Genomic DNA, 12,706 nt, shown 5'->3' with positions numbered 1-12,706 from the left:
GATTGGCCTGACAGGCAGAGTATATGTTGAAAGAAGGGGTGTCATGTCACCCAGGTTCCGGGGAGGGAGTATCCATATTCCCCCAGCACTGTCTTATTCATTCAGAAGACTCTACTGAACATCACAATGAGCCAGGCCCTGGGAGGCCCTGATTATATAGCAATCAACAAGACAATGCAGGGCTTTTTTCTCTTGAGCTTGCATCATCAAGCCACCACATAATCCAGCATTCAAGAGAATTTCTCATCAGTTGCATCTTTTTCAACACAATACTTTCAGAATGATGATTCTTAAATCCCTTAATAACCGCAAGATGCCGAAGTGGCCTGAGAATCAACAGGAGAAGGAGCATGGTGATCAATTGTAGTTCTAATGCTATGCAGAGTCCTCTATATTTGAGCACTATTTTGAAAGAAAAACATCCATATAAGAAAGCCACAGTTTCCATAAATGTTTTAGTTTAAATGACCTGTTCTGGACCACCCGGAAACCCCAAACCCTTATTTTGTTTTGTTTTGTTTTTTACTTTTCATTGTTGTTTTCATGTCCTATGTATCCCCAGGTGGGCCTATGTAGTTTGCACTCCCCATCCTCAAACCTTTCTTTTCTGACTGCTGGGAATACAAGCATGTGATGCCATGCCTGGTTTATGCAGTGCTGGGCATCGAACCCAGGCCTCGCACATGTAGGCAAGCACCCTACCAACTGAGATGCAGCCCTTCCAACCCTCATCGAGACAGCTTATCTGTAGCATTGGGTTTCATTCAGTGTGTCTTTTCTAAGTCTTGGGATTGTAAGATTCTATGGGCAGTAATCTTTGCAAAGTACTTCCCCAGCAAGGGACCTCCTGCTAGCATCCACTCCAACTACAATTACCAATGGCTAATGCACGGTGCCATGTTCCACTGATGGTACTGTTGGACCACTTATCAGCCCTAAGAAAGGAGCCATCTTTGTTACTTGAGATCTTCCCACACCTTGCCTGGGACCCTGATTTGGTGCTGCTTACTGACCCTCAAAGGAAAATATTCAAGGAAACCTGAACCTACACCTGCCTCCCCAGACTCACTCAACTTCTCTGAAATGGACCCAACGGGGTGAAGTTCCCTGGAGACCTTTCTGTATCCTGGGGAGGGCTTGGGAGTAGTTCCTGCTTTGGCCTGATGGGATTCATTTGCTCAGAAACCTGCCCCTCCCTGCAAAAAAAAAAAAAAAAAAAAAAAAAAAAAAGGCCAGGAATATCATTATTTTGATGCAAGCACAGGCGTGCGCGCGCGTGCACACACACACACACACACACACACACCCCATGTGCACACATGCATCATATGTACCTATGTATCAATATACACATGGGTGCTGTTGATGGCAGCATACCTGTCTGCCCTAGATTCTGTATTCTCAAAGAATAAATAAAAACATTTCTACTTCTTGCTAAGGAAACAGAACAGATAAAGAAAACAGAATTTCACTGGAGGAAAGGAGAAAAAAAAAAGCCAAAACAAAAAACAAAACACCTCAGAAAAGGGACACAACTGGTAGGGAAAGAAATTTTATTTCCAAGCTTTTAAGAGATTATTACAAACAACAGAGAGTTTTTAAAAAAAACTCTAAAAACTAGTTTAAAAAAGTACTTGACAGTGTCCATTTAACACCCAAGGATGACATGTCCATTGTGCAATGACAGTAAGAAACTCTGCAGGTGACCACCCAGTGGCCTTCCCTGGCAGGGTCCCAGAACACACAGGTGAGCTCCTAAGACTGTGCTTCCTGGACTGGTTCCTTGGTGTGCCTGGCTGCACAAGAAAGACCAAGGAGCACATAGCACTGAGCACAAGGCAAACTGCCTCTTCAGTGAGGCGACCAGTACCAAGCAGCAGGGAATACTCAGATTAGTGGTTACTCCTTCCTTGAGATACACAGGCCAGTGTCACCCCACATTGCAGCAGACCCAGGTGGGAGGGTCTGCATGCGTGTGTGCATGCGTGCGTGTGTGCGAGTGTGTGTGTGTGTGTGTGTGTGTGTGTGTGCGCGCGTGCACGCGCCCACGAAGGCCAAGGCCGAAAGGACCTGGCACTGTGTTATCCTGGTTGTGGGCAGGGCTCAGTAGTGGGGGAAAAGCATCCCTGACCTGACAGCTTGGAAGGCTGATGCCACAGCAACAGGCATGTGCTTGAGATCTTCATGAGAAGTCTATACTTCCGTCTACATGTATGTGTGTGAGTCCCCCCCGTCCTGTAAACGTCTTTGAGCCAAATCACCATAAAATGAACAAGGAAACAGAAAGATACCCATCTCCAAACCTTAGCGTTCTCTGAGCTCACGTGACACTTGTAGTTACAGCTAAGAAAGTCCCTTCAGCGGGACACAGCCCCAAATCTCTGGCCTGGCATACCCACAATTCCCTTCCTGAACTGCCTTCTAGGGGTCCGCAAAGCCGGTTGAGTCACTTGGAATTTTGCAAAGTGTAGAGGCCCCCAACAAACATGGTAGGGGTACCAGCTCATAGGGCCCCCCTATCTCCCTGTTGTACCCAGTGCTAGGAAGCATCACACAGGGAGGAACAAACCCAAGGCTGTGAGAGATTGCTGTCCTTATACCCACGGGTACCCCAGGTACCCACCACCAGTTTCTGCCCACCCCTTGCTGGGTCTCTTGCTACTTGTGGCTCTCCAGAGAGAGGGTGTTGTTTGTGTGGGCAGTCTCCCCACAGCTCCCCTCTGCTCCTGCCTCCCTCGAAGCCCACCACCCACTGCTGAATTGTTGCCTGCTCTTCCTGCTTCCTGGGCTTCCCCTGGCCCAACCTCTTTCCTGTGGTGTGTACGTTCTCGGCCTTCCTCCCAGGCCTCTTCTCACACTGTGGTGACTCTCATGACGAGCTCTCGGCTGCTGCTCTGGCTACTCCGATGTTCATGAGGCCTCAAGTGACTCAGGATGTGTAGGATGGTGTAAGCACAGTGGTGCTGGGACACGGGGCCTGAGGGATGGCTGGCAGCCCTGGTGGGGCCCTCTTCACGGGCGGGCGGGCTGGCTGCCTCCTCTTCCGTGGAGGGGATGTTGGCTTGGGCAGATGAGGAAGTCTGTAGGTTTGTCCTGCCTCCCGATTTTTGATCCTCTAAGTCTTTTGTCTTGTCGTAGTTCAGCACTTTCCACTGCTGGTTTACAGCCTGCCAGCGTTTAAAGATGCGGTATACCGAGGGTCCTTCATGGATGATGAGTCCTAGCCGGAAGAGAAGGAAACAAAAGCTAACCAAAGAAGGCAAGGGCTGTGGGGCAACGCCACCACCTCCTTAACTTGTACAGACAGACTCTGGGGGAGGCTGGGGTTTCACTGTGTTGGCTTAATTCCAAAATCTACCTTCCAGCTCTGAGCCACACAATCGATCCCAGAGCACCACCAGGTCCCCAGGCTCCAGGTGTCACCAGAAGGGAAAAGGTCATCGAATAGCTGGGATCTGCAGGAAACATTTTCATCTACTTCTGCTCCATCCATCCTGCCCCCCTCTTGGCTTGACACAATTCAAACTGCCCAATTAAGTCATAATATTAATATTTTTTTTCTCCCTGTATTACATAGCCATGACACCCTGTGCTTAGCGCTTTTTAAAAAGGCAACATAAACAAAATCCCGTGGTCATTCTGGTCCTTCCAAATGACATCTGAGGCTCCACTCTAGCTCTTCGCACAGCCAATGCTACCGAAATACAAATCCCTCTGGCAGAGTGAACATTCTTGCACTTACATTGGTCAACTGCAATGTGGGAGCCGGGGGAATAAGCCACGTGTGGCAACAAGGCAAATGGATATCAACTGTAGGCCTACTGTGTGCAAAGCACTCAGGATCCTTCTATGCCTGAGACAGGAAGTCTTGCCTCCGGAGAGCTTACATTTAAGCCAAGAGGCCCATATGAGATGTGCAAATAAAACCAATCCTCTTCCTGTGTGGCAACATGCTAGGAGGAAGATGAAATGGGGTTAAATAGCCCTTGGCCACGGGCGTGTGGGGTCTTGTTCTGGCAAGAGGGGAGAGAAAGGCAACAGGAAGAGAAAAGTTGAAGTTGAAGCTGCAGTTGAGAAGGGGAGATATGCACAAAGATCCGGAGAGAGAACACGCTCCTGGTGAGAAATGCAAGTGCATAAGCCAGGAGGCGGGAACGGAAGGAACCAAGCTAGGGTTGAGGCTGGCAGGCCTAGCTCAGTGCAAGCATGTGGATGAGGAGACAGAAGGACAGGTGGGCTGAGCCCCAGCTATGACAATATAATGGGAAGCCCCTGAGGAGATTTAGAAGCCAGGATGACATTGACAAATTTGCTCTTAAGAAAAAATTCACTGGTGCCCCAGAAGGGGCAAGTACAGAAGTCCAAAATTAAGCAAGAAGTGATGCAGTAATCAAAGCTGGAAACTATGGTAACCTAGGCTAGGGACATAGCGGTGGAGTGAGTGAGAGTCTTTGGACACAGATGTATGTTGCGGGTAGAACTGACAGACTTGCTGACAGGTGAGCTGTGGGCACCGAGAAGAACCTGGAGAAGTCTGAAGGTTCTGGCTGCCATAACGACGGTGCCATTGGCCGAGATGTAGATGGTCCCAGGGTTGCCATGTGGGTCTGTGTTGTGATGGTGACTATTAGTTCACTATGGTTCCCATAGCAAACATCCAGCAGGTATTAGGTGGCCTGTAATGGTACATATATGTTCTTTCACAGTTCTGGGGTCAGTTTCATGGGTTAAAGTGCTGACATCGTTGGGGCCTACCCTTTCTGAAGGCTTGGAGGGAGAGTATTTCCTTACCATTTCAACTTCTAGAGGTGACCATTGTTTCTCCCTCTTTCTTATATCACTCTGCCCTCTTTCTTCTGTCATCAGACTCTTTTCCTGGATTCTCTCTTAACAGGAACTCTTGTGATCACACCAAGGGTCAACCTGAATAACTCAAGATAATTTCCTCACTTCGGGATGCTCAACCCATAATCATAGTTGCAAAGTCCTGTCACAAAAGGTTCATGGTTTCACAATGAAGCCCTGTGTGTCTTTGGGGCCATTTTGCAACTTACCACAGTATTAACAGTCACATGTTAGTTATGGTAAGTTTAAGATGTCTCCTAACCATCTAACTGGTAGCCCAAATCGCAATAGGGTATGTGAAGCTGAGGTCTTGGATGGTATACAAACTAGTTTTGTGTGTCAACTTGACATAAGCTAGAGTCATCAAAGAGGAAGGAACCTCAGTAGAGGAAATGCCTCCATGAGATCCAGCTGTAAGGTGTTTTCTCAATTAGTGACTAAGGGGGGAGGGTCCAGCCCATGGTGTGTGGTGCTATCCCTGGGCTGGTGGTCCTGGTTCCATAAGAAAGCAGGCTGAGCAAGCTATGAGGAGCAAGCCAGTGAGCAGCATCCCTCCATCAGCTCCTGCCTCCAGGTTCCTGCCCAGTTTGACTTTCTATGGTGATGAGCAGCGATGAGCAGCGACTTGGAAGTGTAAGCAGAATAAAGCTTTCTTCCCCAACTTGCTTATTTTGGTCATGGTGTTTTGATGAGGCAATAGCAACTCTAACTAAGACAGATGGAGATAAATTTTGAAGGAGCAAACTGCGTTAGAAAACAAACCACACTAGGAGAAAACCATCCGGAGTGAAGCAACCCAGACCCAGAAGGATCAGCCATCATCCTGCAGCAGATGGGAACAAATACAGAGACCCACAGCCAGACATTGTGCAGAGTGAGAGACCTTGGAACACTCAGCCCTAAATGGGATATCTCCATCAAATCCCTCCTCTCAGGCCTCAGGAAACCCGATGGAAGAGGAGGTAGGTGTAAGAGCCAGAAGGAATGGAGAACACCAACAAAGCAAGGCCCTCTGGATCAATAGGATTGGTGCTCATATGAACTCACAGAGACTGAGTCAGCATGCACAGGGCCTGCATGGGTGTGTGTGTGTGTGTGTGTGTGTGTGTGTGTGTGTATTATGGCAGTGGTTCACAACCTTCTTAAGGCTGTGACCTTTTAATACAGTCTCTCACATTATAGTAAAATACATTTTTGTTGCTACTTCATAACTGTAATTTAGCTACTGTTATGAATCATAATGTAAACATCTGTGTTTTCCAGTGGTCTTAGGTGACCCTGTGAAAGAGTCCTTCAACCCCTAAAGGGTCTTAACCCACAGGTTGAGAACCATTGTATCACGGCTTCCAATTTAGTGTTTTTATGGTATTCCTGAGTATGTGAATGAGTGCATCTCTGATTCTTGTGTTTTCTTTTAGACTCTTTTCCTTCTGTTTGCTTGTTTGTCCATCTCTGGTGTGATAGTTTTTGTTTTATCTTATTTTATTTTGGTTTGCTATATGTTATTATTATCCCTTAAAAGCCTGTTTGTTTTCTGATGAGAGACAGAAAGTGGGTGTGTCTAGATGGGAGGGGAGCTGGGGAGAAATTTAGAGAAGTAGACGGAGGGGAAGCAGTAATCAGAATATATTATGTGAGGAAAAAAATCCATTTTCAATAAAAGGAATAAATAAAGCATGCATGTGCACATGTGTACACACACACACACACACACACACACACACACACACACACACACACACACGTGAGAGGGAGGGAGGGAACCACATACATGTCCAAGATTCCTCCAGAAAGGGGGTACACAGATGTGTGAAGATGCTAAGGGTGGGGCTGGTGAGAGGGCGTGTGAGTGATCTGCACGAAGGCCTGAGAGGTCAGTGAGTGCAGCCAGCAGCTGGTAAAGGTGGTAGAGAAGGAAAGATGCACGTCAAAGGGCTAGGGCTTCTGAAGGATGGAGGAGCAAAGCCACCATAGAGTCAGCTATGAGGAAAGCAGTGTCCTCAGAGGACAGCTGCTCCGATGAAAGAAACACACAGCCAAATCACTAATGTTGCCCTGTTGTCCAGAAGTCACCACGGAATGAACAAAACAAGAAGAGCGTGATTGTCCATAGGATGAAGAGGCTGAGGGCCGAGCGGATGACCATGGAGTAGATGACTGGCTATGAGACAGGACTTGTCTTGCAGCCATGGAAACCCCAGGACAAGAGCCAGCTCTCAGGAGCAACATGGACTGGCCACTGTCACCTTCTCACTACTGCACAAGTCTGAGATGGGAGCACATCAAAGCTTTTCTGCTTTAATGCAGACTCTGGGAGAAAAGATCAGCCACCCACTGCCACTTCTGCCAGCAGCTCCTGGAATGGCGTTTCTCTCTATGCCTCTTCCAGGGTTCACTGGGAGGCCCACTGGTTCCTAGCCCTGGGTAAACACCATCACACTGTAGGAAAACACAGACATCTGAATTGTCCCAATAGTCTTAGAGTGAACATAATCTCCTAAAGATGCCCTGTGGTCCCCCCTTACCCAGTGTGAGAGGTGCTGGACACAGGGGTGCCAACTCCCATTACTTCTGTTGAACCCTTAAATGTGTGCCTATGGACCATCTGTTCTTCTGTTTGCCCAACATGCCTTGTTTGCAGGCTGCTTCGTGCCTTTCTCCAGACCACAGTCTCTGGCTGAGTCTCCATAGCTAATACCGTACCAGGAACATCATAGAGACTTACCAAGGAGGACCTTGGGCCTGGGCACAGAGAACTGAGGGCTTTGAGTCCCTAAATGTTCCGGCTGGATCTACACTATTCTTAATTAGCTTCTCTATCAGACAGCTTTACTCTGATTGAAGAGGGTGCCTTAAATTTTTGGTTTGAATACTGCCTTTTAATTACTTGCGTAGTGTTCAGGCAGTAATTAAACCATTTTAATGGATAGGTGGCTGGGGGGGGGGGGAGCGAGGAGCGCACCTGCTTTTCTAGATAACACTTATTTCAAAAAAGTTGGAAAAACATAAACTACCTCATTCGCATTCACTCCCCTCAGCACATACCGCCCTCCCCGGCCCCCGCCCCCACCTCCTGCTTTGCAAATTACTTATTGATTTCTTGCATGGAAGAATTCTTTCAAAACAAGGAAGATGAGTTTCGGGGCTCGTCTGCTGGGGCAGACGACACAGGCAGTCGGCAAGCTGGCAAAGAATGATGAGGGGGTAAGAATGGCTATGAACTGGGCAAGAGGTTGAATTCGGGTGAGCCGAGAGGGCTATTCGTGAAGAATTTGAGGTCTAGGAGACAGAAGGAATGAGGATGTAGCTCTCCTCTGTGGTCTGTAGAATGCTTGCCAGGTGTTTGCTCAGCCCTGGGTTTAATCTCCAGTACTGCACACACCTGGTGGTCAAGCCTGCTAGCATGTGGCCGGTAAAGGCTTAAGGTCACCGTTGGTTTGAAGACAACCCGGTCTTTATGAGACCCCGTCTCAAAAACAAACAAGAAAGAAACAGAGGGAGAGAAGGAGGAAGAAAAGGTAGTAAATTCTTACTGAGTCCTTTTCTGGGATGTTCTATGCCGTTTACTGTACTTTTTTTTTTTAATTGAAAAATGAAATCATTCATATTACATCTCATTTGCTATCCCATCCCATGCGTCCTCCCATTCCTCCCTCCCTCCCGCTTTCACCCCATCCCCCTTCCCTATGACTGTGACTGAGGGGGACCTCCTCCCCCGAATATGATGCTAGGGTATCAAGTCTCTTCTTGGTAGTCTGCTATCCTTCCTCCAAGTGCCTTTGTTCTATGCCATTTAACAGCTGCTGAGCAATTACTTGCAATGCACCCAAATCTTGGCTGATTTTGTGGTAAATCCAGTTTCAGGGAAGTAGACACTTCATCTCTCTAAAGTGTTTCCAGCTTTGCGGCTTTTCTTTCTCACAGGGTTATAGGTTCTATAGGTTGTTAGACACTTCTTTTTATCATCTCTCTCCTTTTATCCTTATCTTCTGCTAAAATGGCCTTTTGCTTACAAAGAAGGCTGGCCACCATGAGTGGGCAGTCTCATCTGCAGAGTTCTTCCACACCCTATAACCATAGCAACAAGGAGTTCTCAAAACAAAACAAAACAAAAAAACCCTTCCCTTGGTGCATTTTGACCATTGGATTTTTCTTGTGAGCAGAGAGACACATCTTAACCCAAGATTGTCTTTTCTGACTGGCCATTCTGTGTGTCTCTGAGCCCCTGCCATGGGCCTCATACAACAGTGGTTCCTTGGGTCCCACCAGCTGTGCAACAACAGCTCAAGCCAGGTTGATCAAGAAGGCACAAGCCTTTAATCCCAGCACTCGGGAGGTAGAGGCAGGTGAATCTCTTTGAGTCTGAGGCCAGCCTGATTTACAGAGTGAGTCCAGAGAAACCCTGTTTTGAAAACCCGAAAAAAAAAAAAAAAAAAACCAAAAACAACCCCCCCCCAAAAAACAAACAAAACAACAAAAAAGAAGAAGGGAAGCCTTTAATTCCCTCAGTGACCCAGGGTTCCCCTCCACACCCTCATCTCTTGCTAGTGTCCTGGCTTAAGTGACATAAAAATAAGTTGCCCACTCTAAGATAGTTCTTTGCAAACTTAGGTGTGTACCAGAACTTTCAGGGAGCTTAGTAATTCACAGATTCCTGGCTCTGTCCCTAGAAAGCCTGGCTTGGAAGGCCTGGGGCCATGCCTGAGAACCTGCGCCTCAAAGAAACATCAGGCGATTCTGGTGACACATGTGTGGGCTAGAATGAGCAGCACTGTCTAGATAAGTTCTTATCCCTGCCCACTGCTGCACAGAAAGAACTACATTTTTTATTTAATTTTATTTATTCCCAAGAGAAGGCTTCTCTGTGTAGCCCTGGTTGTCCTGGAACTCACTCTGTAGACCAGGCTGACCTCGAACTCAGAGATTCGCCTGCCCTTGCCTCCTGATTAAGGGCGTGCACCACCACTGCCTGGCTACGTTTTTATTTTTAAAAAAAGAAGAGGAGGAAGAGGAAGAGACTTAGTAGAGCATTTGCTGTGCACACATGAAGAACTGAGTTTGGACTCTGAACATCCATGTAAAAGATGTATGGCAAATGCCCATAATCCCAGCACTGAGGTAGCTGACACAGAGGATCCCCACAGCTTCTAAGAAGCCAGTACAGACGCAGGGAGAGACCTTGTCTCAAAAAAAAAAAAAAAAAGTAGAGCCGGGCATGGTGGTGCAATCCTACAATCCCAGCACTTGGGGAGGCAGAGGCAACAGATCTCTGGGAGTTCGAGACCAGCCTAGTCTACAAGCGAGTCCAGGACAGCCAAGGCTACACAGAGAAACCCTGTCTCAAAAATCCAAAACCAAACCAACCCCAAAACAAACAAACAAACAAACAAAATAAGGTAGAGAAGCAATTGAGGAAGACACTTGACACTGACTTCTGCTCTCCACATGCATGAGTGCACACTTGTACACACACACACACACACACACACACACTACACATGTAGTGCCAGATGTTAAAATGTAGGGCAATGGTAGAAATGGCCACTTCCTAGACCCAAAGACCACTGGTCCTCACAATTTAGAGTCAATTCACCTGCCAATGAGCTGGAATGCCACCAGCTAGGCATCAAAAGTTCAGACACATGGGGGCCAGTGTTCTTTGGGTCTAGGAAGTGGCCATGTCTACCACTGCCCTAGTATATGAATTCACATTCAAATTGTAATACTCTCCCTTTGCCAGACAGCTGTGGGGTGTGGCCTGAAGTTCCACTGTGGTCAAATACTCGCTTGCCAGATCACTTTCCTCAAAGACCCAGTCCTGGAATTTACCAAAGAGAGTAGCAGGCAAGTATGGAAGGAAGAAATAGACCCAACTACATTGGTGAGCTCAGGGGGGATACCAGATTGGCCTCTACCTGCTCAGGATTCTCCAGGATGCACTTCTGGGGGTGCTGGATGGACCCAAGCACCTCAATTGGGAGGACCCACTTTGAATTGAAAGACTCCAGCAAGAAAGAACCAAAGGACAAAAGGTGCCAAGAGGGACGAGGGTCAATGGGAAGCCAGTTCCCTTCTGTTTCCATTATTTTAGTGTTCTTTCTGTCAGTGCCTGGGCACAGAGGAGGAGTGTCCCTTTGATATGACCTTTTCCAGAGCTCTCATCCTAGCAGTCATGTGATGGGGCTGGTTTCCTTGGTCAAGGTATGGAGTGTGTCTTGAGGGTTCTGAGAGGCACTGCAGCCCCTCTGCCCACAGAGCAAGAGCTGGCAGCCACACAGAGGACCCCCAGCTGCATCGATCCTTGCAGAAACAGACCCTCCAGGTGCACCAGTGCACACTTGAGGCTCCAAATTTTCTCTCTCCTATCCAGTTCTATGGTGTAACTCTCACGTCATTCCCAAGCATTTTACACACACACACACACACTTCTTTCCTCTGAAGAGGCTTCTTGTAGGTCTGCTCTTGCTCTGTGGAAGTGAAGGCTGGCGTTGCTCAGCCACACTGGGTGGCATCAGTGCTGAGAGGTGATGATGAAAGTCATGATGATGACAGTCATGGCGATGACGTCAGGGTTTCTTGCGTGCTTACTGTGTTCTGTCACTGTGAGGCAAGCCATTTTATAATCTCCATTGTTGTAGAAGAGGAAACTGAGCTCAGGGAAGCTAAACATCTTGTGCAAGGCCACACAGTGTGCCTATAAAGTGGGGCACCTCCCTGGGTGTTTTTAAGTCAGAGCAGTGCCTCTTGCCTGATGCTCCTTCCTCCTCCACGCCTCAGGTCATATGCACACCTCTCAAACAACTATGGAGACGGTAACTGGTTTTTAAAATTTGTGTATATTTATATGCAATCTCTGTCAGCATTACTAGTAAGATCTCTTGTTGAAAATGTGTGCTTTAATGTGTGATGCATTGTTTTAACAGTGGCCAACATGAAATTGTGTGCTAGATAAAAGGCCCTGCGAGGGTCACCTCCCATTCTTGGTTTTCTCATCAGGAAGATGGGCACTGTAATAGCAGCCATGTCATGGAGTTGCATGGGTTAAAAAAAGATTAAACAAACAAACAAACAAAATAACCCCTACTATATATGGAACACTTTTCACAGTACTTAGAACACAATGCATAATGAATGCTAGTTATTATTTTATCATTGTTATTAAATAAATATTACTGATTTCATCTTACATAAATAATACATAAGTAAATATAGCCAGCTATTTTTGGTGCAGCTGGGGACGCCAGATTGGCAAAGCCACCTCATGCTCTCTGGAGAGACATGCTTTGAAGGCACAGCCAGGCTGTGCTTCACATATGTTATTACACATTTGAAAAGTTGTTTGCGTAGGCAGACATACCAAAACTCTGTGTTATTGTTTGAATCTGAAATGTCCCCCGCGAGATCTCAGCCCCCTGCTTCTGGTGCTATTCTGAAGGCTGTGGAGCCATAAGGAGGTGGGGCCTGGCTGGCGTATGTAGGTCATGGCAGATGGAGGCTTTGTAGGTTATATTCACTCCTGTTTCCAGCCTACTCTCTACTCTTCCCCTCTTCCACCACGTGAACAAGCCTCCGCCCCACCCTCCCACCTTGGCGGATAGTCACTCCCACCTCCGTGTCTTCCCTGACGGAACAGACTAAGGCAGAGCCAAAATCCTAAGGCGAAACAAACATCTCCAGTTTAAAGTTGTTTCTGTCAGGCATTTTGGTTACAGTAATGCAAAAATAAGTGACATACTCTGTATCCATGGAGAACTTGGGATTTAAAAATCGTTGAGACTTTCACAGATGATATTTGGGAACTAGGGTGTTTTTCTTCCATCAGACTATCATAGCTCAGAGCATGTCCTTCAGAGGGGTGGGC

At 47.2% G+C, this 12,706-nt stretch overlaps 1 protein-coding gene across 1 annotated transcript in view; it reads right to left on the bottom strand.

The window, feature by feature from the left end:
- Positions 1-2,516: 2,516 nt before the first annotated feature.
- The window catches only part of Marchf4 (membrane associated ring-CH-type finger 4), a 113,479-nt gene continuing 103,289 nt past the window's right edge, over positions 2,517-12,706 (bottom strand). Inside the window, exon 4 of the mRNA XM_051154115.1 lies at positions 2,517-3,220. Coding sequence (XP_051010072.1) covers positions 2,853-3,220 — 368 coding nt within the window. The 3' untranslated portion in view covers positions 2,517-2,852. The remainder of the gene's footprint in view (positions 3,221-12,706) is intronic.

Source organism: Acomys russatus, chromosome 12, assembly GCF_903995435.1.
Source record: "Acomys russatus chromosome 12, mAcoRus1.1, whole genome shotgun sequence".
Lineage (NCBI taxonomy): Eukaryota > Metazoa > Chordata > Mammalia > Rodentia > Muridae > Acomys > Acomys russatus.
The sequence above is the reverse complement of the archived record's forward strand: the minus strand, read 5'-3'. Positions and strand labels throughout refer to the sequence as shown.